Genomic DNA, 27,048 nt, shown 5'->3' with positions numbered 1-27,048 from the left:
TTAGTAGAGACAGGGTTTCACTGGTCTTGAATTCCTGAAATCGAGCGATCCACCCACCTCGATCTCCCAAAGTGCTGAGATTATAGGCATTAGCCAACGTGCCCAGCCTCTCATGTTTAAAATGGGATAATAATTATACCTACCTTATAAGTTTGTTACAAAGATTAAATGAGTTAGTATACATAAAAGTACTTGTGAGTGTCTCTTTCCTAAGACTAAAAAAGAAGTAGGAAAAAGTAGTTCACCTGACTCATGGAAGGTTAATTAATTGGTTACAATATCGTATAGTGTTTGGAGTAGACTTTTAAAAAACTTCTAGGTTAAATATCCCTACTCTGTCATCACCACAATTTTTTTTTCCTGCCTGACATTGCCATGATCATTACCAAGAATCACTGAGAACTATCCAGGGGCAAGAGGAAAGGAGAAAAGAAGGAAAAGAAAAAGAAAATAGCAGGAGGTGGGGAATGGGGAAAGGATGGGAGAGAATGATTGGAAGTTAGTAAGTTGGTTTGTTTTGTTGTTTTGAGGTGGTTATAATGCTTTGAGTGGAAAGGGAGTCCAAAAGGTAAAGTGAGAATAACACCCTACATTCTACTCATTTTCCCAAAATTGATTTGAATGTTAATCTTAATGCTGACCAAGGGCACCAGTCTGATAGAACTTTGTGTAATGATGGGACTGTTCTCTATCTTCACTGCACAAAAGAGTAGCTTCTCCCCATATTAGCTACTGAGCACATCAAATGTGGCTAGTGCAACCAAGAAACTGGAGGTTTAATTTTATCAACTTTTAATTAATTTAAATTTAAATATAAATGGCCTCCTGTGGCTTCTGGCTACACTATTGGACAACACAACGCTAGAGCTGGGGCTGGCAAACTTTTTCTCAAAGGCCAGATCGTAAATAATTTAGGCTTTGAGGGTCAGTTATTCCCTTGCTGCTCAACTCTGCCACTGTGACATAAAAATAGCCACAGACAATCCTTAAATGGATGGGTTTGGCTGCGTTCTGATAAAACATTATTTATAGAAATGGCTGGGAAACCAGACCGTGGTTTGCCAACCCTGCTCTAGAGGGAAGAATATGTGCTCTGGAACTAGAAGACCTGGGTTTGAATCCTAGCTTCTTAGTTCTGTGAACTACAGTAAGTTACTTAATCTCTTTGTATATCTACTCTCTTATAAGATAGTGCTTACCTCACGTATTTGTGAAAGTGAGATGAGAATGATGCATAGAACATGTCCAGCAAATTGTCACACAATAGAAAGGGACAATGAACATCAGTTTCCTTTTTCTCTCTCTACCTCTGTTTCCCAGATTTAATGCTACACTCTATCTTGATCAAATATCTAGATCACGTATTAAGAATTTAGGGCAAATAGCAATAGAAGGTGGCATATTTGATGTGTATGTTTTACTAGCTATAAACTCTGTGAGAATAAGAATCATATGTTATTCCTTTCGGTAAGCACTTGCCTTACATAGAATATCGGTGCCGGAAATCTTAGTTGAACTAGTTTGACTTGAATTACCTTGAGCTTGCCCAGCCAGTTAAGGCATTAAATGATCCCCAGATTAAGATTCCAAGGCCTAAACCAATGGTTTTGATAATTGGGACAACAGCAATGTTCCCTGTAGATGTAATATACAGAAGAAACATGTTATTTCCAATATAGAAAATACATTTATAAATAGAATTAGTTTTTATTCTAACTTCAGTGGAAGTGCATGGAATTTGGACAAATTTAGTAAAGCACAGTTCCTTTACTAAAGGAATAATAACCATATTACTAAAAATAACCATATTTTTGGCATTAAATTTATGATTATGACTGCTAAAAGAACTAGGCTTAGGAAAAAAGTCTACAAAGAAAAATGCTGAATTCCTAATTGTACAGAGGTTTCTCACCCTTAGCATAGCTCTCTATTCTGTGATTCTTCATGGAAGCTGTCAGTGATAAATTATCAGTGACCATCCTCTTAGACTTGAACTGGGGCCAAATACTGGCAGAAGTATTTGGCCATAAACCAGGCCCAGAATTTGCTCTTTCATGATTGCTGATTTGTCCTCTGGATTTCTACATTCATTCTCTTATGTCTTGAGGGTCACTGAGGGCCAAATCCATATTTTTTTTTTTTTTGTCTCAAGTCCTACAGTCTCTTCTTAAAAGGTTACTTAACCTCTTTAGGATTCCATGATGTCTTCATCTCTTGATTCTCCTCCTGTTTTTCTCTTTAGCTCTTTCTCTGGCTACTATTTTTCATCATTCCTTCTGGAATAAGGCACCCCCTAAAGATTTTCCCTTGAACATATTTGTCCCCTTGCTTTATTGTCCTTTGGTTACTTGACCTAATTTCATCATTTCAGCTACCAGCTAAAGGCGCGTGTTCCCAGTACTACAGTTCTAACCTGGACCTACTTTAGGGTTTTAATATTATTCTTCAAACTATCAAGAAGAAATCTCCAACCAGATGTTCTCTATGGTGGAAACATCAGGATGTTCATGCTCAGAAAGTGCCAAGCTGAACCCATCATTTTCTCTTTCAAACATGTTCTTTTTCCTATTTCCACACATGTGTCAATACCACCACCCTCCTAATCACCTATAATCAAATCTCTACATTATCATTGGCTCCTCCCATTCTGCTATCTCCTATATGCTATCAGTTGCTCCAACCTATAGCATCCACATCTGCAACATATCTCAAATTGGACTCTTTCCCCACTGACACCCAGTGGAACCTGCTGGGTGAACAGAAATGCTCTGGTGGCTATAAAGAGCTGCAGGATGGATGGATGCTTAGTCTGTTCCCCTCCCCCTGTTAGATATGACAAGCAATCATACTGAGGTATAAGTGAGGTATAATAATGTAAATTCTGGTGGAAATTTAAAAGCTAATTCTTTTATCTTCTAACTTATGAACTTTACTAAATCATTTAACTCCTCAGAGACTCAAATTAAGTGGGTAATAAATAAATTTTCATTTTAATTTTTTTAATAAAAGTTTTAACATTTTAACATTTATTTGCTTTTAACGCAAATTATTTCTAAAGATCATTGATACTTGGAATTCTCTTTGTTGAAGAAAAAAAGACCTCCTGGGGTGTATTTATATTAATTGAAGGGAAACACTTCTTGATTGACCAAGCCAAGATATGAATTCTAATTATATAATTTCAGGTACTGATAAGGCAACAGAAAGATTTTTGTTTGCTTTGCTTTTCTGTTAACCAGCCCTTTTGAAATGATAGTATCTTAACCTAATTAGGTTAAGTCCTAAAAATGATATTAGTAGAGATTACTATGTAATATATATTTTCTGATAAACATGCTAGAAAAAAGGGCCAGAACACATTAAAATAATATATGAGCTATGCTTGAATAGATGGAGAATAATTAAAATGTTTTTACTATAATAATTTTCTACCAGGAACTTAAAAATAAATCATTACGAGGAATAAATCAGGTGGAACAAATCAGGTAAGGCACCAAAAATATTCATTGAGCATGTGAAGGCAAGAAACTAGTTAATTTCTAGTATCTATGACTAAGGGTTATTCAGAATCACTGTTTGCGCTATTTTGTCTTACTGTGAACGAGAATTATTTTTATCATTATGTTACATAATAAAAGTATAAGTTATATCAGACATTACCTGTTGCCCAAATGCAGCCCCCAAGCATTGCAAAAGGCCAAAACTTTGGACAATGTAATATCAGATTGACCACCAAGGCAACCAACCATATGGCAGCACAAAGGACCCACTGGAGAAACATTCCTAGAAATAAACAAACTCAGTGTTAGTGGTTCAAATTGAATTGAGTAAATTTGTTCTCAGAAATATCTATGAGGTGATATTACAAGAATGGCCACAATTTATTAAATGCCATATGCCATGGACTTTGCACATTTCATTCTTATGACTACTCTGCAACATAATTAACCCTAGCTCAAAGATAAAGAAAATGAATCTGCAATTAAGCAACCTGTCCAAACAGCTAGTAGTTTGTTGAGCCGGAATTTAAACCCGGGTTGACTCCAAGGCTTAGACACAGTGTGCTCTGGCTTAATATTCTTTTTTTCTCCTATTAGACAAATCAAGAATTTTCTGCCAAAGAGTGATGGCAAGACCGAGTGTATATTCTCATTCGGATGCCACACTGAGTACTCTTGCTTCCCAAAATATGGCAGTAAGTACTTCGGAATAGCACAACAGTAATTTAAACCTTCAGGGACCATTTATGCCACCTCTGGGATAAAAATAAAGTCATTTATGGTCACACATAGGCCTCATACAGTTAAGAGTTCAATGCCTGTGATGAGTCGGGCATTATAAACCTGAGAATTGTCTATCTAGGTCAAGGTTACTCTACTTTCTATACTTTGAGTTGCCATTTTCCAGTTATCTGAAGATAACCTGGTGATGAGGTGTATCTATGCCTTTTTGAGGCTTCTGCATCATTAAGGATTTAGAGATTAAAAGAATGAGGAAATAGTTGACATTGAAAGAAATACTGAGGCAGTTAAAACTCAATGTATTACTTCTGGCACTAACTTTGGAAGATTGTTGCCCCTCTTGGATTCAATCTCATGATGCAGGAGAGAGAAAAAATGGCTGCTAATCTCCATGACAAAAGAGTAGAATCAGCCAGGCGCAGTGGCTCAGGCCTGTAATCCTAGCACTTTGGGAGGCCTAAGTAGGTGGACTGCCTGAGCTCAGGAGTTCGAGACCAGCCTGTGAGACTCCATCTCTACTAAAAATATAAGAAATTAGCCGGGTGTGGTAGTGTGTGCCTGTAGTTCCAGCTACTTGGCAGGCTGAGACATGAGAATCACTTGAACCCTAAAGGCGGAGGTTGCTGTGAGCCAAGATTATGATACTTCACTCCATCCTCGGTGAAAGAGTGAGACTCTATCTCCCCCAAAAAATGAAAAATAAAAAATAAAAAGAGTAGAATCACAGAGATGAAAAGAAACTTCATTTTATAAGTTGTTCACTTTACAAATGAGAAACTGAAAACAGCAGAGCTGGTAATATTTGTCCAGGATCACAAAGCTAATTGTGGAAGACTAAAAGCTAGATCCTCTACCCATTTTTTTGTTCTTCAGGTAGTTCCCATTCTTGTCCTAACTCCAGAGGAAAAGAGAAGAAAGGCCCTGGAGGAAAACGATTTGTAATCCTATTTTCTAAGTGCACGAAGACAAAGAATTGGGGAAATAACACAACTGCTGTCAGGTGATAAATACTACCAAGGAAGTAATTCCCAACACGTATTCACCATAAATCTCAATTCCTTCTCCTGGCTTCAATATGGAAGTCAGGCAAATACAAATAACTTTTGCTTCTCCTTCCCCAAAATTCACATTAGTCAGTTCTGCTATAATGTAACGTGCATTCCTTGAAATCACTGCACTATGCAAAATCATGCAGTAAAAACTTCAGAGCATAATGGGAAAATGGGGCTAGGAGAACAACACTCAACCTAATTAAAATAGTAGTACAGTTTTAACTGGTTAACTGGTTAATTACATGAATGCTGTAATAAATAGGGCATTTTAATTGAAAAAGACCAGAAGTTTGCTCCTGGAAGTGGGCATCCAAAGGGTTGCAGCTTACGGGTTACTGTGAAGGTGTTGGGTGAGGAGTTGGGACAGCAGATGTGGTTGGGTGCAATACATCATAACCACATGTGATGAACTAAGGGAGCTGGTCGATATTTGAAGATGTGTGTGTGTGTTTGGGCGTGCATTGTGTGTATTATCACACATCTTTATTCATCTAGGTGCAGTTTTCTGTGCCTATCTAGAGGTTTCTCAGGGACAAAATTGCACATGAGCAAGCCAAAAATCTGTTATGCTTACATTGTTCTCTAATATATCAATCATGTTGAAGATTCATGTTTTCAAAACAAGTGTTATTAGTAGAACTGACTATAAATTTCTTCCATTCATATAATGGCCCAAGAGCTTTCTTGATTGTACCCTCCCTAGCTATACTTTTAAAAGACCAAAAAAGGAACTTCATTTTTAAAAATAATATAGCGTTAACAATCAAGGAAAAATAATTACCATCACCAGTATCAAATTTTTTAAGTGGCACAAAATTTGAGCCAAACAAAAGGATAGCTACGAAACAGGAGATGTAACCAAAGGTTAGGTCTGCTCCATTATTGCTCATGATTCCAGTCTTGATGAGTTAGCTGGTTCACTTTAGACTTGATGTACTTTTCAGGAGCTTCTGAAATAAAAGAAAAAATGAAACAATTGAGACGTGAATCTGTGACCAAATTGTGATTAACATATTATATTTATTGAATTTTTCAAAAGCATGCTAAGACTCCTTTTTGCAGATAGGATATTACACAACTATATATAATGTTTGTACTTCATGTTAATTTATTCTGTCAACAAATATTTTTGATCGCTAGCCTACAATTTAAAAAGAACAAGCCCTGAAGACAAATTTTTAGTACATTACAAAAAAAAAATTCTCCTGTGTAGGTTCCATCACTGCAGAAAGTTTTAGTGGATAACACTGCTAAACTTATTTAACAGCTTTAGCTTCTCCATAAAGAAAGGACTAAAACCACAAATAACCAAGAATTAGACATTTTTTCATAAAGTTACCATTTGGAAAAGGCCACTGAATACAATTCAGATTTTTAGTTTCCCGAGATACATGAGAAAAAAGCACCACCAAAGTAATTTTATCACAGGAGGTACAGCGTCTTTCCACAATGCCATCTTGGATTCATATTTTGCACACTGGCCCTTTGGAATAAGCCCTCTGGAATAGAAGCGGAATAAGCCCTCTGGAATAGAAGCAGAATAATCCAGTGGTTTCTTTTTTCCTGCAAATTTAATGATATAGTAATAACTTCTTGTATATATGTATTGAATAAAGTACACCTGAAATCACTTTTCCTTGTTATTTTATTTCACAATGACAAATATTTAAAGGTCCATGTATTGTTCCTTATGTGTTCTTGCAGAGAATATTAAATATACAACAACCTACAAAATACGTTATTTACCATTATTAAAGATAGTTTAACTGAAAACAAGGATCACTTCAAAACTGGTCAATAAACTTTAGTAAAGAAAATGTGTATTTGAAATTGTGTGGGCTTTCTTAAAACAAAAACACATTGCTATTAAGAAAATATCCTCTATAGAGATGTGGTTGAGGAAGACACACTGAGGGACATTTCAACATTGACACAATAACACTATTCAATAAAAATAATAATTGTTCTACTGTTAGGCTCAAAGAGAGGTTCAGATCTGCAGTGACTTACATGGGTTATGGCTCAAGGGTCAGCTGAAGCAGGTGCTTGCTGCTAAGATAACAGGTGCAACAGGTCAGAGATGCAGGAAGTGTCTTGAAAAGCTAACCTATGACTAAAAAGACACATGACTGAGTGATAGCTAACACATCATTTTCTCCGCATTTTAATTAACAACAAGCGAAGCAAAACAAAACCTTTATGTGTACATTGATAAGAAGAGAATGTCAACCTTCGAGAGTGGCGAATTATTTTATTGAGAAGGCTCCACAAAGGCCCTACACCTCTGAAACGGAGAGAATAATTTGACTTGCTAATTAGAGTGCATGAGCTGCATTTCGACTACTGAATAAACATCAATCAGTTATTACCTATAGATAAATGAAGTTTATTGCATGGAGCTCTTGTACATTTCAGAGCAAAGGATCTTATTTCATTGTGAATTGGCAATAACTTACTGTCTTTAAAGAGGCTCTACCTCTCTAAAACAATGAAATTTTTATGGAAAAGAAAAGCAGTATCACTCCATCCAGCACATTTTTTCCAATTCTTCCTGCACAAAACCTAAAAAGTTTCAAACATTATTTTGATGTTTTCTTCTCAGTGTTCGCTGATATTTTGTCAAACTATATTAATTCATTTTTATTTTATTACTTTTGTTTCATTTATTAGTAAATACTTCTCCTTTACATTTTTCCTAGTAAGTTAAACTTCTACGCAGACTTTGAAAAAATTCGTTATTTGATATGTTCTGATCAATACTGCTTGCTCCACTCCAACTAAAATTTCATTTTTAGTTTCATGTTGATTTCCCCAAATCTCCAGGCAAGTACCGCCTGTCTTTGGGCTAAAATTAACAGTGCTTGAATGTATTTATTCTGAGCCTTGATTTTCCTTTTTAACCATGAGCACGTTTTTGAAAAATCATAAGACGCTCCCCTGCAAAGCGACTTGGCTTTCCTTTGAGTGGCTGTACTCACTGCGTTCCGGGCTGGCTGCCGAAGCTCCTTCCTACTCAGCGCCGGCAGGATCCGCCCCCTACGTGCCAGTGTGGAGCCGGAGCCTGACTCATTCCCTCTACGTGCTGGGGGCGGCCTGGCCAGCCTTTACTTTCTGCGGGGACAGTTTCCCACACACCGGCCGGGAGGAGAGGGGAGGGCCCTAGCACCCGTGACCCGGACTCCCGTTCCCAGGGTGCTCGCGAAGAGCGCCAATCCAGCCTTGACTTCCTGCTGGGACGTTTACCTCCACCTAAGGAGGGTGGAGAAAGGAGGGCTTTAGCACCGGTGACCTAGAGGCCTTCATAGGACAGCAGGTTGGGGAACGCCTTCCTTCAGTTGCTGTGCTGGACTGAATTGTCAGGTGGCTCATAAAGGAGTCGTCAAGCCCTGGTTCGGTCACAAGCCCTGGGTCGGTCAACCAGGAAACTAGAAGAGTTTTGTGTATTTCAAGAGGTGAGTATTCAGGAAACTCTCAGCACTCTCAGCATGTCACCCTCTCTAAGTGTTACAGAGGGAGGTATTATTTGTGCAGTTTATGGATAAAACAAAAGGCTGAGGAATTTCACACCATTGTAAAAGATTATCTCAAGTTAATTTTTCCACTTGGTATTAAGAAATTCATCTGCACCGCTGACGTCATTAACATTTCTTGTGACATCACAAGAATTCACTTGTAATCACTAATTCTTTGTAGATACACCTCCTAAGCCATTTATCTGTACAGGCCATTTATCTGTATTTTTTTTTTTTTTAACACGGAGTCTCGCTCTGTTGTCCAAGCTGGAGTGCAGTGGTGCAATCTCGGCTCCCTGCAACCTCCGCCTCCTGGGTTCAAGCGATTCTCCTGCCTCAGCCTCCTGAGTAGCTGGGATTACAGGCGCCCCCCACCACACCTGGCTAATTTTTTCGTATTTTTAGTAGAGACGGGGTTTCACCGTGTTAGCCAGGATGGTCTCAATCTCCTGACCTCAGGTGATCCGCCCGCCTTGGCCTCCCAAAGTGATGGCATTACAGGTGTGAGCCACTGCTTCAGGCCTGTATTTTTATCTAATATGTGCTTAGTGTCACATGAGAATATATGTTCTAGGTTTCTCAAGCTTGGCTGCACATAATGGCCCAGGGAGGTGGCCTTAAAAAACAAAACAAAACTAATATCTGGATCCAATACCAAAGCAATTAAAATAGAATCTCTTTGAGTATGTGACTCAGGAGTCAGTTCCTTTTAAAAGCCTTCCCCAGGTGACTCTAATGTGAAGCTAGGCTCAAGAATCATATTCTAAACAATACTTGTCAAATTGTATTGCCAGTAAGAATCACCTGAGGAATGGGTTAAAATGCAGGTTCCTGACATCTTTATTTAGATTTTGAGGAACATTGTTCTAGTTCTCTACTATCCAATATGTAGCCACTAGCAGCATGTGGTTATTTAAAATTAAATCACAATAAAATATTTAGTAGTTCACTTGCACTGGACACCTTTCAAGTGCTCAGTAGCCAGATGTGCAGATTATAGAACATTTCTGTCATTGCAGAAAGTTCCACTGGAAAACACTGCTCTAGACTGTTAGCCATGACAGTACAGTGGTGACCTAGATAAAATCATCTCTTCAGCAGGGTGTGGTGGCTCACGCCTGTAATCTCAGCACTTTGGGAGGCTGAGACGGGTGGATCACGAGATCCAGCATTGGAGACCAATTTGGCCAACATGGTGAAACCCTATCTTTTCTAAAAATACAAAAATTAGCTGGATGTGGTGGTGTGTGCCTGTAATCTCAGCTACTCGGGAGGCTGGGTGGGAGAATCGCTTGAACCCGGGAGGTGGAGGTTGCAATGAGCCGAGATTGCACCACTGCACTCCAGCCTGGAAGACAGAGCAAGACTCCATCTCAAAAAAAAAAAAAAAAATCTCTTCATGTGGGTTCGCATACACCAAAGGATGCAAACTTTAAGTTGGAAAGGGGAAGTGTAGGTTCTGTGCTAGTCTGAGTTCAAAGAAGCCTTCTCTGAGGAAGTGCTATTTAACCCGAGACCATCCAGTGGTTGGTAATGGGTGTAGTATTCACAGGAAGGAGAAAACACAAGGACTGTTAAAAGATGACATTTCCTAGAAGGAAGTTCTGCCTTAAACATTAATCGCATTCATAGACTATCATGTCAGATGAGCAGATGGGAAGGCAAAATAACATTTCATTTAAAAGATTTAAAGCAGCAAAGCATTTTCACTTAAGGAAGAGGATTAATTTAGCGGTTCAGATAGGTTTTGAAGAAATCAGTTCCCCTTTCCACACATGCACACCTAAGACATACACACATACACACACTTGCTTCCAAAAATATAGGGCCTAAATCCAACCTAGAATTGTTTGACTTCGTGGTCACAAGATCATGTGGTTTATTCTTGCTTCACTCACATGGAGAAGCTGAAGCTTGTGTCAGCATTTGTTGAGAATTTCTAAAGTCTAAAAGTGAGTTGGGGGCTGAATTAGGCCTGAGAAGATTCATTAGGGATATGCTAGGCCATTGCGTTTTACATTATGCCACAGAGCAAATCCAAACATGGATGACTCTATTCTTAAACTAAACTTTTTCTTTCAAATTGTTTCATATACATGAATTGCCTAAACGGAATGGTCTGTATTGGAAGAGTCCTGGAAGACACTAGAAGATCCAGGTTCTGACTTTAGCTTCATCTATTAGCAATATTTCTCATGGAAACTCATTTAATCTCTTTAAACCTTAGTTTTCTTATATGTAAAATGATAATAATAAGACCTGTGCACCTCTCCCTTTTATGTGGTCAAAAGATATATATATATATATATATATATATATATAAAACATTATTACTAGGACTTCTGGTTTCTGCTCTGACATTTGAAAGGTGTGAAAGTCTCCACTTCCATCATCATAACAAGAAAAAAATGAGCAAATCAAAAATCAACAACTCTTTTTAGATCTGCAGAGAATTGATGTCATAGGACATGCCACCTCTTTGCAAACTGAAGAAATAGGTGAATACGGAGAATTACAGCTTATCAGGACAGCAAAAGCTACTGGAGCCAGTAAAGGATAGGGGGACATTTATACAGTATTTGGCCTATTGCTGAAGGCTGAGTGTGGACTAACTTGAGAGCTGAAAACTCAGAGACAGTGGGAGTCATTCATATGGGAGCACCCACACATTAATGAGTTTTACTTTCAGAAGATAGGACAAAAGTTTCCTCTTTTTTCTGGCATGTGGGAGGAAAATAATAACTATTTGAAATATACTCAGAAACAAAAGCCTGTCCTCAAGGTAAACTTTACCCGAGAGCTTTATCTGAATTAGAGAAAAGGCAACTAGACAGTTTGAACACCTTCTACACTTTCTTTCTCACACAAGGAGAAAAACAAAAGAAGAAACTCTTATGAAGTTCACAACTCAGGGATTCTGGACAACTAGAAAACAATTTTAGATGTTGGCGAAGATACAGAGAAAAGGGAATGCATATACACTGTTGATGACAATGTAAACTAGTAAAACCTCTATGGAAAACAGTATGGGGATTTCTCAAATAACTGAAAATAGAAGTAGCATTCGGCCCAGCAATCCCACTATTGGGTATCTACTCGAAGGAAAAGAAATTGTTATAATCAATGACACTTTCATTCATATATTTATTGGGGTACTATTCACAATTAGGAATCATCCTAAGTGTCCATCAATAATTGATTGGATAAAGAAAATGTGATATATAAAAACTATGGAATATTATGCAGCCATAAAAAGGAGTGAACTCATGTCCTTTGCAGCAACATGAATGGAGCTAGAGGCCATTATCCTAAGTGAAATAACTCAGACAGAAAATCAAGTACTGCATATTCTCACTTATAAGTGGGAGTTAAACAATGGGTACACATGGACATAAAGGTAAAATAATAGATACTAGGGACTCCAAAACAGGGAAAGGTGGGAGAGGAGAGCAGGTTGAAAAATTATCTATTGGCTGTAATGTTTACTATTTGGGCGATGGGTTTACTAGAAGCCCAAACCTCACTATTACAGAATATATCCATGTAGGAAACCTGCACATGTGCCTCCTGAATCTAGATTTTTTTAAAAAGAAATAATAAAGAAATAGACATTTTATCATAACATTATAGCATGTATCAACTCTCCAATATCTTATGACCACATAAATAGTGTTCTGGTATAATAACTGTGGATCACAACTAGAGAGAGTTGCAAGACACAGACTCTGCTTACAAATGAGTCTCTAAGAAAACCCAAAGACAACAAATAGGGGAGACAAAAAGAAAGATGTTAGAGAAAATAGAAGGCTCTGATACTTACAGCCACAACAACCATTAAGTACAGTCTAACTTCTGGCCCGACAAACATAAAAACTAAAGGTCTACTTATCTTGTTTTCTATTATCTGATACATCTTGCCTCGCTTTCAATGAACAATTATAAGGCATGCTAAAAGGCAAGAAAAAACACAGCTCTGAAATGTCAAAGGAAGCATCAGAACCAGATTCAGATATGGCAGGGATTTGGGAATTATGAGACTGGAAATCCCTATGCTAAGAGATCAACTGGGAAAAGTGCAAGAACAAATAAACAGAAAGATGAAAACTCAAAGAATCAAAAGGAAATGTTAGAGAACAAAAAACATTACAATAGAAATGAGAAACACTTTTGACAGCTGCAAAAGAATCAGTGAGCTTGAAGGTATGTCAGTTGAAACTTCCCAAACTTAAATGGAAACAGAAAATAGAATATGAAAAAGAAACAAAATTTCGAAGAATTGTATGAAAATTACAAAAGGCATAAAATATAGGTAATAGGAAGACCAGAAGGAAAAGAAAGAAAGCAGCAGAAGATACATAAATAATAGATATCTAGGTATCTAATAATGGTGGACAACTTTCTAAAATTAATAACAGACATCAAACCACAGATCCAGGAAAATCAGATAACACCAACCAAGATAAATTAAAAAAAAACTACATGTAGGCATATTGTATACAAATTGTGGAACATAAAGAGAAAATATTGAAAGGAATCAGAGGAAAAACTATCACCTTACTTTTAGAGGAACAAGGATGAGAACTACATCAGACTTCTCAGAAACCATGCAAGCAAAAAGAGGGCAGAGTGAAATATTTAGAGTGTTGAAAGAAAAATCCACCAACCTATAATTCTTTTTCTTATTCTTATTTGATCATATAGATAACTGTTCAAAATAATAATATCAGTAATATATTGGGTGATATTAGTTTATGAATAAATGAAATAAATGACAGCAATGCTTTAAGGAACAGGAGAGAGGCACTGGGAATAATCTTTTATATAGTACCTGCACTACCTGTGAAATGGTATAGTGTTATTGAAAAGTGGACTTAGTTGTAAATGTGTACTGCAAACTCTAGGGCAATTTCTAAAAACATATTTTTAAGTATGATTGATATGCTAAAAGAGGAGAGAAAATAGAATCATATAAAATGCTCAATTAAAACTAGAAAAGGGAGCAAAAGAGATATATTAGTCTATTTGCACACTGCTGTAAAGATACTACCTGAGGCTGGGTAATTTATAAAGGAAAGAGGTTTAATTGACTCACAGTTCTGCATGGCTGGGGAGGCCTCAGGAAACTTACAATCATGGCAGAAGGCAAAGGAGAAGCAAAGGCATGTCGTACATGGCAGCAGGTGAGAGGAAGCAAAGGGGGAAGAGCCCCTTATAAAACCATCAGATCTCGTGAGAACTCACTCTTTATTACGAGAACAGCATTGGGGAAACCACCCACATGACCCAATCACCTCCCACCAAGTCCCTCTCTCAACAGGTGGGGATTATGGGGATTACAATTCCACGTGAGATTTGGGTGGGGGCACAGAGCCAAACCATATGAAGAGGGGAGGGCAAAAAAGGGAAATAATTACAAGGGCAACAAACAGAAAACAATTAATATATGGGAAATATTAATCCAACTCTATCAAGAATCACTAAATATAAATGGTCTACCAATTAAAAGACAAAGACTGACAGAATGAATAAAATACAGGCATCAACTCTATGTTGTTTACCAGAAATCCATGTTAATTATAAAGACACAAAAGGAATGGAGAAAGATATATTTTCCTTTTCTTTTTTTTTTAACCTTTGAAACAGGGTCTCTATCACCCAGGCTGGAGTGCAGTGGCATAGTCAGGGCTCACTGCAGTCTCGAACTCCTGAGCTCAAGTGATCCTCCCACCTCAGTCTGTTGAGTAGCTGGGACTGCAGGCATGCACCACCACAACAAGCTAATTTTTAATTTTTTGTAGAGACGAGGTCTCACTATGTTGCCCAGGCTGGTCTTGAACTCCTGAACTCAAGAGACCCTCCTCCCTCAGCCTCCCAAAGTGCTAAGATTACAACATAAGCCACCACGCCCAACAAGATATATTTTTCTAACACTAATCAAAGGAAAACTAGAATAACTATTTTAACTTCAGACAAAGCAAACTTCAGACAAGGAAATTATTAGGAATAAAGAAGGCCATTACATAATGATAAAGGGGCCAACTGTCCAATAAGCCATAACAATCCTGTGTATGCACCTCACAACAGAGTGTCAAAATACGTAAGGCAAAAACTGGTAAAACTGCAAGGAGAAATAGACACAAATAGACTATTGCAGTTGGGGTCTTCAATATTCCTCTATTAGTAATTGGCAAATCGAACAGGCAGAAAATCAGTAAGAATATAATAGAAGTGAACAGTACCATCATCACCTGGGTTTAATTGATAGTTATATCTCATTCAACTGCAGCAAAAAACACATTCTTCTCAAGCTCATATAGAACATTAACCTAGATACACTACATCTGGGGCCTTTTACATATGTCAGAACCCATAGAGCTATACAACAGAGTGCACTCTAATGTAAACAATGGACTTTAGTTCGTAATAGTGTACCAATATTGGTTCATCAACTGTAAGAAACGTACAACTCAAATGCAGATGTTACTAATAGGGGAACTGTGAGAGAGTAGACAGGGGTTATATGAGAACTCTACTCCTATCTCCTCGATTTTTTTCATAAATCTAAAACTGCTCTGAAAATAGCGTGCAAAAATGTGATTATTTTAAATTTGTGATTATTTTATGGCAGTTAAACTATTTTCTCAGCCTGGTGAAGGAAACCAACCCCCTAAATGATCTCATCATATTTGCATATGTATTTATATATTTACTATTGTATATAAATTTGAAATATAAATATATTTATTATTTATTAAATATATATCTTTATTAAACATATATTTATTATTTATTAAATATATGTCTTTATTAAACATATACTTATTATTTATTAAATATATGTCTTTATTAAACATATTTAATATTGATCAACATATTAAATATTAAATATATTAATGTAGAATGTTTATATATTAAATAGATATTTAAATACAATGAGATTATTGATGGGGTTGGTTTACCTCACAGGCTGAGAAATAGATATTATATATATTTAGATATGATGAAATAATTGATGGGGTTGATAATTGATAATTGATAATATATATTTGCCCATTTATTTAAATGTATATTTAACTCATTTGACTATCTTTTTAGCCATTCACCAAATACAAGAATACTTAAAAAGTGAGAAATCTATTGCCAAGTGGTATTTTATTCTTGTCTATAGAATCAAAACCAATACCAATATTTTCCATATTTAATCTCTGAACACTTGTTTATCTTTTTATGATCTTTTGAGATGTTTGGGTGTGGGAACTTTAAAAAAACCTAGGCTACTTACCGTCCTTCCCCGAGTTGCTAAATGATCCTACAGACTGAGTGTATCTGCTCCTCGTTTTGAGGATCTCTGCGTATAATGAGAAATGACGACTGGTGAAGGCAGATAAAAAATCTGCTGATTCGTTGGATAACATAATCAACCACTTTATAGTTTAAAATAACCCTTCCTTTGTTTTTTGGAAATGGAGAAGGAATCAATTTAACACATAATTTTCAAGTAGAATTTTATTGTATCATAGAAGCAAACAAAATTTTCCGAGAATAATCTGAAATTAGGAAAAATGTGCCATTTTACTGAGAAATGATGATGCTGTGTTGAAATGTTTCTCTCCTGATTCAAAGTATATTTTTCATGTAAAATGTTTTACAATAAGAATACCCCAGGCTGGGCACAGTGGCTCATGCCTGTAATCCCAGCACTTTGGGAGGCTGAGGTGGGTAGATTACTTGAGGTCAGGAGTTCAAGACCAGCCTGACCAACATGGTGAAACCCTGTCTACTAAAAATACAAAAAATTAGCCGGGCGTGGTGGTGGCACCTGTAATCCCAGCTACTTGGGAGGCTGAGGCAGGAAAATCACTTGAAACTGGGAGGTGAGCTGAGATTGAGCCACTGCACTCCAGCCTGGGTGACAAAGCAATACTCGGTCTCAAAAAAAAAGAAAAAAAGAAAAGAAAAAAAAAATCCCAATAAATAATGAAAATATTACCTTTGTAGATTTTAAAGATTTATTCCTTGAAAAGTTTACAATTCTGTAATTATAATAAACTGAATCAAAGATACCTGTAATAATTTGCTGTGAGCTTAAGAAAATGCTAGTGTACTTATATTTGTATTTATTATCTACTTAATTTCATAAAGTCTTCGAAGCAATATAGAATAAAAACAATAAAATAATAGGAACAAAGGAAAAAACCTAGGAAATTAAGAAAGTCAAGATGAAACAAAACAGAGTTTAGATGCCGAGAACACATAGTTACTATAGATGACTTTCAATTTTGGTCTGAGTTTCACAAGGGAAAAGGCAAACGGTGGGTTAGGATAGCTTCCTATTTAACTGCTGTTTTTGTGAGACAGTTCTTCAAGAAAGAAAAGGTTTTTCTGGTAGTAAATTTTAGAAGTGGCTAAAGTGGGGGTAGATCTAAAAATAAAGATAAATCAAAAGATTTATCTTTGAGGCATTTTTAAAGGTACTATTACACTCTTATACTCTTAACACTGGTGTATTCATTTGACAGATTTCATGGTGTGTCTGCTGTAAACCAGACACTCTTCTAGACATTGGCAACAGACAAAAACTCCTGCACCAACTTAGCTCACATCTGAGAAAGGGATACCAGATAATAGATGACAAATATGGTATATGAAATAGTGATATGTGCTAAGGAAAAAAAATTAAGGAGCTAGGAAGACTAGAGACTGTGTGTGTGTGTGTGTGTGTGTGTGTGTGTGTGTGTGTGAGTGAAGGTTGGGGGTACTGCATTTTAGGAAAGGAAGTCCTCACTGCGAGGGAGAAATTTCAGTAAAGGCCTGGAGGAGGGAGTGGGAGTGGGGAGAGAATGTCCAGTACAGAGGCCCTGAGGCAGATTTGAGGAAGGGCAAAGAAGTCACTGTAGCTGGGGTTGAGGTGGAAGGAAGGAGAGTGGTAGAAAATGGACTTAGAGAGGTAACGGGGGGTGGGAAGAATATGAGGGGCCTCATGGGCCTTATGGACTTTGGATATTTCTCTGAGAGAAATGGGGAACCTCTGAAGTGTTTTGATCACAGGCGATGTATTAGTCATCTGTTACTGGGTAATGAATACAGCCACCCAAAATGTAGTGGCTTAAAAGAACACTAAGTATGTATTATCTCTCATAGTGTCTGTGGATCAATAATTTGGGAGCAGCTCGAGCAGGGCTTCCTACTCAGGGTTTCTCATCAGATTGCAGTCAGAGCTGGGCTAGGGCTCTGGCCACCTGAAGAGGTGGTTAAGTCGAGAGGATTCATGTCCCAGGTGGCTTACTCACATGACTGACAAATTGGCTGTAGCTGATCATGGGAGATCTCAGGCCTTCTTGACATGGGCCTCACCACAGGACTGCTTGTCTCATGGAATGTCACTGCCTTTCCACAGAGTGAGAAATCCAAGAAGGTGGCTGCGTCCTTGTCCTCTATGACTTCGCATCTGAAGTCACACATCATCCCTTCTGCAGTGTTCTGTGAGTCACAGGGTTCATCCCTGATTTAGAGTGTAAGCAGATTGCATTATGGTGTGGATACCAGGAGGTGGGGATCACTGGGGGCCATCCTAGAGGCTGACCCAAGCAGAAGAAAGGAGATAATTACTGGAACAATGTCTCCCCAAAGGCATGAGTATATGGAATTTAGTGCAAAAGGAGAGGAAATAGCCTTTGTTAGGGACACAGAGGGATCTTTGATAGTAACAGTATATAGGTGCAGTTAGAGGAGGTAGTAAGATCTTACGGTGAGAGCTTGTACACATTCTCATCTAATTTTTTCTCTGTTTCTCAGTGAAAAGGAAACAAGGTCATAGGTCAAGATTGAGGATTGGGAAGAAGGTGTTTGTTAGAGGTTCATCAGTATTTCAAGTTTTTCAGTATCTTTTAAGTGATGCAGTGCTCATTGCCACTAACCCTCGTTTGGTCATATTATAAAGGAGGAAAAAAAGCTGTAGTTTTGATCATTGTTCTATTGTAAGAAGCACAGCCTGAGCTTTAGTAAAGTGAAAAAACCCCAACTCTGTGTATATATTTTTTTCATTTTAAGGACAGTAATTTTTTCTTTTTAATTTCAAGAACTTTCTATGTTTACAGCATAGAAAGTTTTATGCTATAAGCATCTTTTGGTGCAGTTAGACTACTTTGTTACTTCTGCTTATGGAATAGAGTAAAATACAGATAATAACATTTGCTTAAAGGAGACATTTAAAAAATAAGACATGGTTTGTCTTAGCCCAATCAGCCTAAAACCACCAGGGACAACCTGTAAACAAACCAATTGAGTTTACTGACTCATTGCAGTGTGGGGACTGCACAACAGAGCAATTGTGGGGTATCTCATCAAACAAAGGAAAATATAGAGTTAACATAGGATTTTGCTAAAGAGTGGAATTTAGGTGCGATGTAAATGAAGTGATGTTCTTTGGGCTCTAAGAGAGTATGGTTGTGTATAAAAGGGGTCAACCTCAGCTCTGTACTGTGAAATGGACCTATGGTTCTTAGTCCATTTTGTGTTGCTCTAGAGGAACTTTTGAGGCTGCACAATCTCTAAGGAAAAGAGGTTTATTTGGCTCAGTGTTCTGCGGGCTGTACAAGAAGCATGGCACCAGCATCTGCTCCTGGTGAGAGGCTCAGGCTGCTTCCACTCATGGCAGAAGGTGAGGGGGGGTGTTATGTGCCGAGATCATACGGTAAGAGAGAAAGCAAGGAGGGAGGAGGGAGGTGCCAGGCTCTGTTTAACAACCAGCTCTCTTGAGAACAAATAAAGCAAGAACTCACTCACTGCTCCCTACCCCAGGGAGAGCATTAATCTATTCATGAGGGATCCACCCTGATAACCCAAACATCACCCATTAGGCCCCATCTCCAACACATTGGTTTGGGGGAGACAAACATTCAAACCATAGCAGTCCTGTTTTCTTGGAAATGAAGTCAAAATAGATGTCAAATGTTGTGTCCTGAGACGCATTCTCTGAAGCTTTGCACAGGAGCTGTAAATCAAGGCTTCACTGATCACAATGACTTAACTCCTCCAGATAAGAATGAGATGTTTCATTCTTATTGCAATAATTTTAAACAGCAATGCATCTGATAGTCTATGATTTCAGAGAATAAAATTTCTCAGTAAGTAAGCAATAGTCTCTCTAAGAACTGGGTTTTTAGGGCATTTTATGGCTGCAATATGTATTTGGGAAAAATATTGTTTTCTGATAAATTTGCACCTAGCTTAATCTGCAGCTCTGGTTCTAGATTAATGAATGACAGGGACATTGCTTTCTTGGTCCAAGTAATTTTCTCAGACTATATTCTGTAACTTACTGTAATTCTAAACATTGATGAATAGGTCACTGTCCCTTCCTAGGTAATCTGAGTCAAGACACATAAAGAGTTTGTATTTCATATTTTAAATTTATAATACAAGGTGGTTGGAAGAAGTCTTCAACAGAGTATGTATATAGAATTAGATCGTTTTTAAATGTTAATGACTAAATTACCATGCCTCCCACAGCATGTTTACCAGAACTCAGCATCCAAGTGTCCCACAGTTAGGTTTGCCAGTTTCCAACAGGAGGCCTCAAGGTGCTCAGACTCCCACTGTGGCATCTTCAAAGTTTTTCTTTCTGGTTCTAGCTTGCTCTGGCTAACAACCTCTATCATCAAAGTTGTCTGAGGAAGACATCCTGTTGCTGTGACCGACGGGACTCTTGGTGGAAGCCCTATTCCCATGTGCCCATGGCTGCAGCTCTCCAAGGGAGCAGGACATTGTTGGATTCTCTAAGAAGCTCAGAGGAAGTTACTTCTCACTGTGGTGCCATATGGGACTTGAAGTCGTTCTACTCATGCTCTGTTTTTCAGTAAAGCTGCTTCTGCCTCTGTCTTCTGTGCTGTGTCTCCTGTAAGGAATTCCCAAGACTTAAAGCAAACAAAACCAAAACCCAAAGCAAAAAATACGTAAATAAATAAATATACCAAACAAATCAACTAATTAAAAAAAAGAAGAAGAAGAAATGAAGTCAACATTCTTTGAGATCCAGCTCTGATTCTACCTTACACAATGATCAAACCACAGCACTTAACTTCAGCCCACAGGTCACCATATGGCCATTCCTACCCTGCTTGTTGGCACAGCCATGTGATTTTCTTAAACAATGTTCCCCAGTCAGTGGATTCACAGGGTGAGAGCTGGCATAATACCTGTGGTGAAAAGACAGAGGAGAAAGGTAATTGAAGGTGCTGATGAGAGTATCATTGATGAGATTCATCAAGGGCCCTAAGAGGGCTGGAGAAATAAGTAAGGAATAAAAGGTACTGATGGAAAAGGCTTCTAAAGAAAGACTTCTCAATGATATATAATAACACTAACCATAACTACTAATAATTATTGAGCCTTTATTTGGGAAGGCACTGCAAAAAGAGCCTTATCTGCATTTTCTTGTTCAATTCTTAGAACAGCTTGGTGAGTTACATACTATTATTTTCTCCATTTTATGAATGAGGATTCTGAGTCTCAAAGAGTAACTTGCTCACATCCACTTGGCTAATAAGTGGTAGTGCTAGTTCTTAAACCAAATTTTCTCTGATTTCAGTGCTTGTGTTATTAGTTCTTAATATGCTTTCCAAAATATTGTGAGATATGCACCTTATTCTGAAACTTTTAATTAGATCTGAAATACACACGCAAATAAGTATCTATAGAAGGTGAAAATTGTAATATGTCTTTTTTTAATTTCTTTTATTATTATTATTATTATACTTTTAAGTTTTAGGGTACATGTGCACAATGTACAGGTTTGTTACATATGTACCCATGTGCCATGTTGGTGTGCTGCACCCATTAACTTGTAATTTAGCATTAGGTATATCTCCTAATGCTGTCCCTTCCCCCTCCCCCCACCCCACAACAGTCCCTCCCCCCTCCCCCCACCCCACAACAGTGTGATGTTCCCCTTCCTGTGTCCATGTGTTCTCATTGTTCAATTCCCACTTATGAGTGAGAACATGCAGTGTTTGGTTTTTTGTCCTTGCGATAGTTTACTGAGAATGATGGTTTCCAGTTTCATCCATGTCCCTACAAAGGACATGAACTCATCATTTTTTATGGCTGCATAGTATTCCGTGGTGTATATGTGCCACATTTTCTTAATCCAGTCTGTCGTTGTTGGACATTTGGGTTGGTTCCAACTCTTTGCTATTGTGAATAGTGCCGCAATAAACATATGTGTGCATGTGTCTTTACAGCCGCATGATTTATAGTCCTTTGGGTATATACTCAGTAATGGGATGGCTGCGTCAAATGGTATTTCTAGTTCTATATCCCTGAGGAATCGCCACACTGACTTCCACAATTGTTGAACTAGTTTACAGTCCCACCAACAGTGTAAAAGTGTTCCTATTTCTCCACATCCTCTCCAGCACCTGTTGTTTCCTGACTTTTTAATGATGGCCATTCTAGCTGGTGTGAGATGGTATCTCATTGTGGTTTTGATTTGCATTTCTCTGATGGCCAGTGATGATGAGCATTTTTTCATGTGTTTTTTGGCTGCATAAATGTCTTCTTTTGAGAAGTGTCTGTTCATGTCCTTTGCCCACTTTTTGATGGGGTTGTTTGTTTTTTTCTTGTAAATTTGTTTGAATTCATTGTAGATTCTGGATATCAGCTCTTTGTCAGATGAGTAGGTTGCAAAAATTTTCTCCTATTTTGTAGGTTGCCTGTTCACTCTGATGGTAGTTTCTTTTGCTGTGCAGAAGCTCTTTAGTTTAATGAGATCCCATTTGTCAATTTTGGCTTTTGTTGCCATTGCTTTTGATGTTTTAGACATGAAGTCCTTGCCCATGCCTATGTCCTGAATGGTATTGCCTAGGTTTTCTTCTAGGGTTTTTATGGTTTTAGGTCTAAGATGTAAGTCTTTAATCCATCTCGAATTAATTTTTGTATAAGGTGTAAGGTGTCTTTTTACATGCACTTTCAAAAATTATCTAAGCCTGCGTCATCCACTACCCCTTCTCTCTCTCTCTCTCTCTTTTTGTTTCTAGCTCCTGAGTCCTCTCATTTTGACTCTCTTCCCATTATTCTTCTGCTTCTCAGGTGGATGACCCATTTTCAAACTTACCCTGATTTTTACCTTTAGGATTTTACCTGGATATTATTCAATTTCATGAACCAAAATCACCAGTAAGATACAGCTTAATGGTTGTCAAATATTAATAATTGTAAGAAAAAATCAGATATGCTTGAAAAAATTATCAAGCATAAGCTATGAATTGATATGGGAAGTTTACTAGTGAAAACATAATAAAAATTTGACCCACATGAGGGTTAAAGATTTAACACAGGTAACACATCCAACATGAGGATAAACTATAGTTTAATTAGTTTTGTCATAGTTGATTTGTTCTTTCTGTACACCTGCTGGTAAGAAGAAAAAACATTAACTTTGATTTAAAGCTTAGTTTGATCTGTTAATTTAGGCAGAAGCTTTATCAATAGTCTACCTTGGCAAAAAGTAAAACACAAACAATGCTTAGTTTATTACACATCCCTCCAACCCCCAAGTTATCTCCCTCAGGTAGTGTCCCTGTGTCTGAGGGAAGGGGTGGGGCTTTCAGGACATTATGAACATAGATGAGTTAGAGTCCTAAGATGTTAGATGCTATGTCTCATAAATCCTCTAGTTTCCAGGACAATGACCCATTTAATTTCTGCCTTGTCTGCTGGCATTTGTGGTTAAAGTGTAACTCTTGCCTTTTGCTCTTCTTACTACATAGAAACTGTCAAAATCACCAGTGGCAGCCAGTTTGCTAAATCTAATGGTTAATTCTCTGTCATTATTTGTGTCACTCTTTAGCAGCATCTGTCACAACTTATTTTTTCCTTCTCTTTCAGGTTTTGCATTCACATGGCTGCTAGAACACCACATTATCTTGGTTATTCTCCTTTACTCTCAAAGCTTCTTCATCAGTCTCCTTGGATGGCTCTTCCTTTTATTCCTAACCTCTTAATTTTGGAGTTCCCAGATCACTCTTCTGAAATCCAGTCCCATATATCTAATACCTTACTCAGCATCTCCACTTGGATGTCCGAGAGACAACTCAAACTTACCCCAAACCTGCCCTAGACATATCTTCCCTTTCTCAGTTGCAATACTACAGTTTCTCAGGCCAAAAATCTTGGGGTCTTTAGGCTCTGCTAGTCCATAGCTTTGTCTGTTTCATCATAGGGGAGAAACATAGATCAGGATTTTTTTTTCTCCTAAGGTCTTGCCTCTGTGATTCACAACCCTTTCTCTTAATTGACAATGTCTACTGTATTACCGTGCATAATCATTTTACATGTGCAAGGTTGTTTTGAAACCTAGAGACCTAGGTAAATTTGGGGTAAAACCATATATGGAATTTGAAATTTATAATCTGAAATAATCTCTTTCATGAAAATCAGATAAATGCATAAATTTTTCTCTTGCAGGCTTGAGTAATAATTTCAACTGGCCACATTTCCTTGACCTCCTTTTGGCCCTCCATGGGGTCTCAAATTCAACATGTTTAAAATACCATCTTTCCTACAAGAGGCACTTATAGCTATATTTGTTCTTCTTCTGGAAATAGAACCTCTATTCTTCTTAGAATTGTTTCTCTCCCTGGTCTAACTTTACAGCTTCCATGAGCATTGCCATTTTCTTGCATGAGCCCACCAGCCTGGCTCCCATTTGATTGGTTCAGGAATGTCAACCTGGCCCAAGCTAAGCCAATCATAGTATTTTAAGACCCTAGTTACAACTGGTTGATCCATTATGTAGCACAAGATGGGTCAGTTACAATCCTTCCTTAGAATATTTGAAATTGGAAGCACAGGAAATAAAAGGCAGTTCCCTTCGGAGATAAAACCTATCAGAAGTAAAACTTGGGAGCTGTTTGTAGTCACATTTCTGACTATAAGAAGGAAAACAGTCTGCAGTGAGAAAGAATAAAACTGACATCCAGAGAGAGGTACAGATGAAAGGTAGATAACTAGATTCTGGTGACGTTCTGGTGGCTAGATCTAGTTTTTCCTGGGGCCCAGTAGGCTATGCTTTCAACAGGTATTAATGAAGAATCTTGTACTTTATATTATGGATACCCTTGCTAACTATACTAAGAAGGAAAAAAGTATTTATTTTCTTATATAATTGGGAAGGACATCAAAGTAGCTAACATAATCAAATAGCTGCAGTAACCAGGCCTCTATTTATGCTTCTGGCACTTCAGGACTGCTAGTTTTCGTTTTTATATATCCCCCATTTCTGCTTATTTTAGCTTTTGAATTAGTCTCAACTGGACTTCATGCAGTTATGCTTTTTCTAGGGCACTGAAGAAGATGGTTGCAAGCTGCTCCAGTGTCTTTTCATCCTTCCTAAAGGATGACCCTGAAGACAAAGGCTTTAGGGGAAAAGTCTAATGAAGGCTCCTGATTGGTGTAGTTTAGGTCTCATGACCACCTTTGAACCAATCACTCTGGCTAGACCCAGCTCATATGCTACTTCTGTGTCTGTGGATAGGTCAGAGTCAGACACAGCTTTGCAGAAAACATGAGAAGTGGAGGGAATAGTTACTATAAAGGATATTGTAATACATTCTGAGAAGACAACACTATAGCTACCACAGTCCACTATACCATTGTTTGTTGGTTTAATTCTTTCTTGGATTCAGTGCAGCAATAAAAGGCATTTTTTGCCTAAGGCAGCTGAGTTTCCTCTCATTTGCAATCAAGAGACCTGATGAACACACATTTTCCCATCTCTCTTTTTCTTCTTAGATTCCTATCTCCCTGAATGACACTGCTTACTGAATCATTGTAGTTAAAAATGTGGGAATCCTCCTCAAGTTTTCTCTGTCTTTCACTCTCCATAGTCAAAAATGTAGGAATTATTCTTAATTTCTGCCTATTCCTTCTATATTCAATAGATATCCATATCCAGATATCCTGCTATGTCAGTTCTAACTCTAAAATAGCTCTATAATCAGCCTCACTATTCCATTCCTATTGTCACAGCCATTGTTCACACCCTCATCATCTTTTGCATGATGTGCCTCCTTAATTAGTTCACTTACTTTCAGTCTTGCTTATTTGCATTCTATCTTCCACACTACTGTAAAAGTAAATCATCATGTCATTTCCATGAATGGTATTTTCTCTTGGAACCCATTGCCTTTAGAATAAACTTAAAAAGTTTCTTGGTGATGTGTACAGGATCCTTTCTGAATTTTTGCTAAGCATGCTTAACTTCTCTCTTGGTGTTTAGGTCTCAGCATCAGTTCTTACCTATGTATCCCGCCTATGTATGTCACTGCTGTGTCATCTTCACCCTATTCTTTTCAGTCAGTGCTGTTCTGACCCTAAACTCTACTCTTATCATTAGGTGTCCTTTATTTGCTCTTGGGACTTCTTGATATCCTGAATCCTTCTGCCTTTGGTACTTACCAGGTTCCCAAACTTTATATTATACATAAATCACTTATAGAGCTTTTCCTTGACCTGCCCTGGACACACTGCATTGGAAACATTTTAAAAATTTCCTCCTGGATCAGGTGTTTTGTAGGAGCAGTCATTTAGCAAACACTTGAGTGTTTCTGCTACTGCCTGATATTGAAGTTCTCAAATGCTTCTTTTCCTCACTGATTGGAGCAATAAGTCATTTTTGCACCTTTACCTACTTCTGAGACGTCTTCAGATTGGCTGACCTGACATTAAAATCTCTTCAGATTCCATCGTAGTCATCTCTGCTCCCCACCCTCATGACATTAATGCAGAATCGGCTATTTCAACCATTTCGCTCTCCTATAGTTATGCAGCCCCCCCACTATTCCATCTCTTTGAATTTATTCTGTCTATACTTCCTTTATCATATGTAATTAAAACTCTAGTTCAAGTGTATAAATTATTTTTCCCAGCTACTTTAGCTATGTCTCCAACCATATATTCTCCTTCTCACTTGAGAGCCCTGACATACCATTTCTAGATATTAACTAGGGCTTTAAAATTATTGTAGTGGCTCCAGTCATTGGCACACTACAGTGGAGGGCAGATAGTGTGCATCTCTTCCAACATCCATTTTTAATAACATCATGGCAGTTGTGTAAAATTGGCTATGGTGTGAATATTTACACCACCCAAATCAGCAAATACTCAGCAAATGCTAGATTTCTTTTCCCTTGGAGGGCTGGTTGTTACACATTTAGCAGCATATCACTAGCTTCAGTGGACGAC

General features: G+C 37.8%; 1 protein-coding gene across 6 annotated transcripts in view; it reads right to left on the bottom strand.

Moving 5' to 3' along the window:
• The window catches only part of TMEM144 (transmembrane protein 144), a 66,174-nt gene extending 57,656 nt beyond the window's left edge, over positions 1 to 8,518 (bottom strand). For 2 of the 6 annotated variants that reach the window (XM_063638327.1, XM_063638330.1), the window contains exons 1-5: positions 8,272 to 8,454; positions 7,304 to 7,406; positions 6,075 to 6,243; positions 3,661 to 3,783; positions 1,536 to 1,635 (exon numbers count right to left, since the gene is read on the bottom strand). In XM_063638327.1, the coding sequence (XP_063494397.1) occupies positions 1,536 to 1,635; positions 3,661 to 3,783; positions 6,075 to 6,183 (332 nt within the window). In that variant the 5' untranslated portion in view covers positions 6,184 to 6,243; positions 7,304 to 7,406; positions 8,272 to 8,454. Of the gene's footprint in view, positions 1 to 1,535; positions 1,636 to 3,660; positions 3,784 to 6,074; positions 6,244 to 6,632; positions 6,818 to 7,303; positions 7,407 to 8,271 lie in introns of all 6 variants that reach the window. The other 4 variants (XM_063638328.1, XM_063638329.1, XM_055276253.2 and 1 more) reach the window with 4 other exon arrangements.
• Between the last annotated feature and the right edge of the window lie 18,530 nt (positions 8,519 to 27,048).

Source organism: Symphalangus syndactylus, chromosome 4, assembly GCF_028878055.3.
Source record: "Symphalangus syndactylus isolate Jambi chromosome 4, NHGRI_mSymSyn1-v2.1_pri, whole genome shotgun sequence".
NCBI lineage: Eukaryota > Metazoa > Chordata > Mammalia > Primates > Hylobatidae > Symphalangus > Symphalangus syndactylus.
Note: the sequence above shows the minus strand (reverse complement) of the source record. Positions and strands in the feature narration are given on the sequence as shown.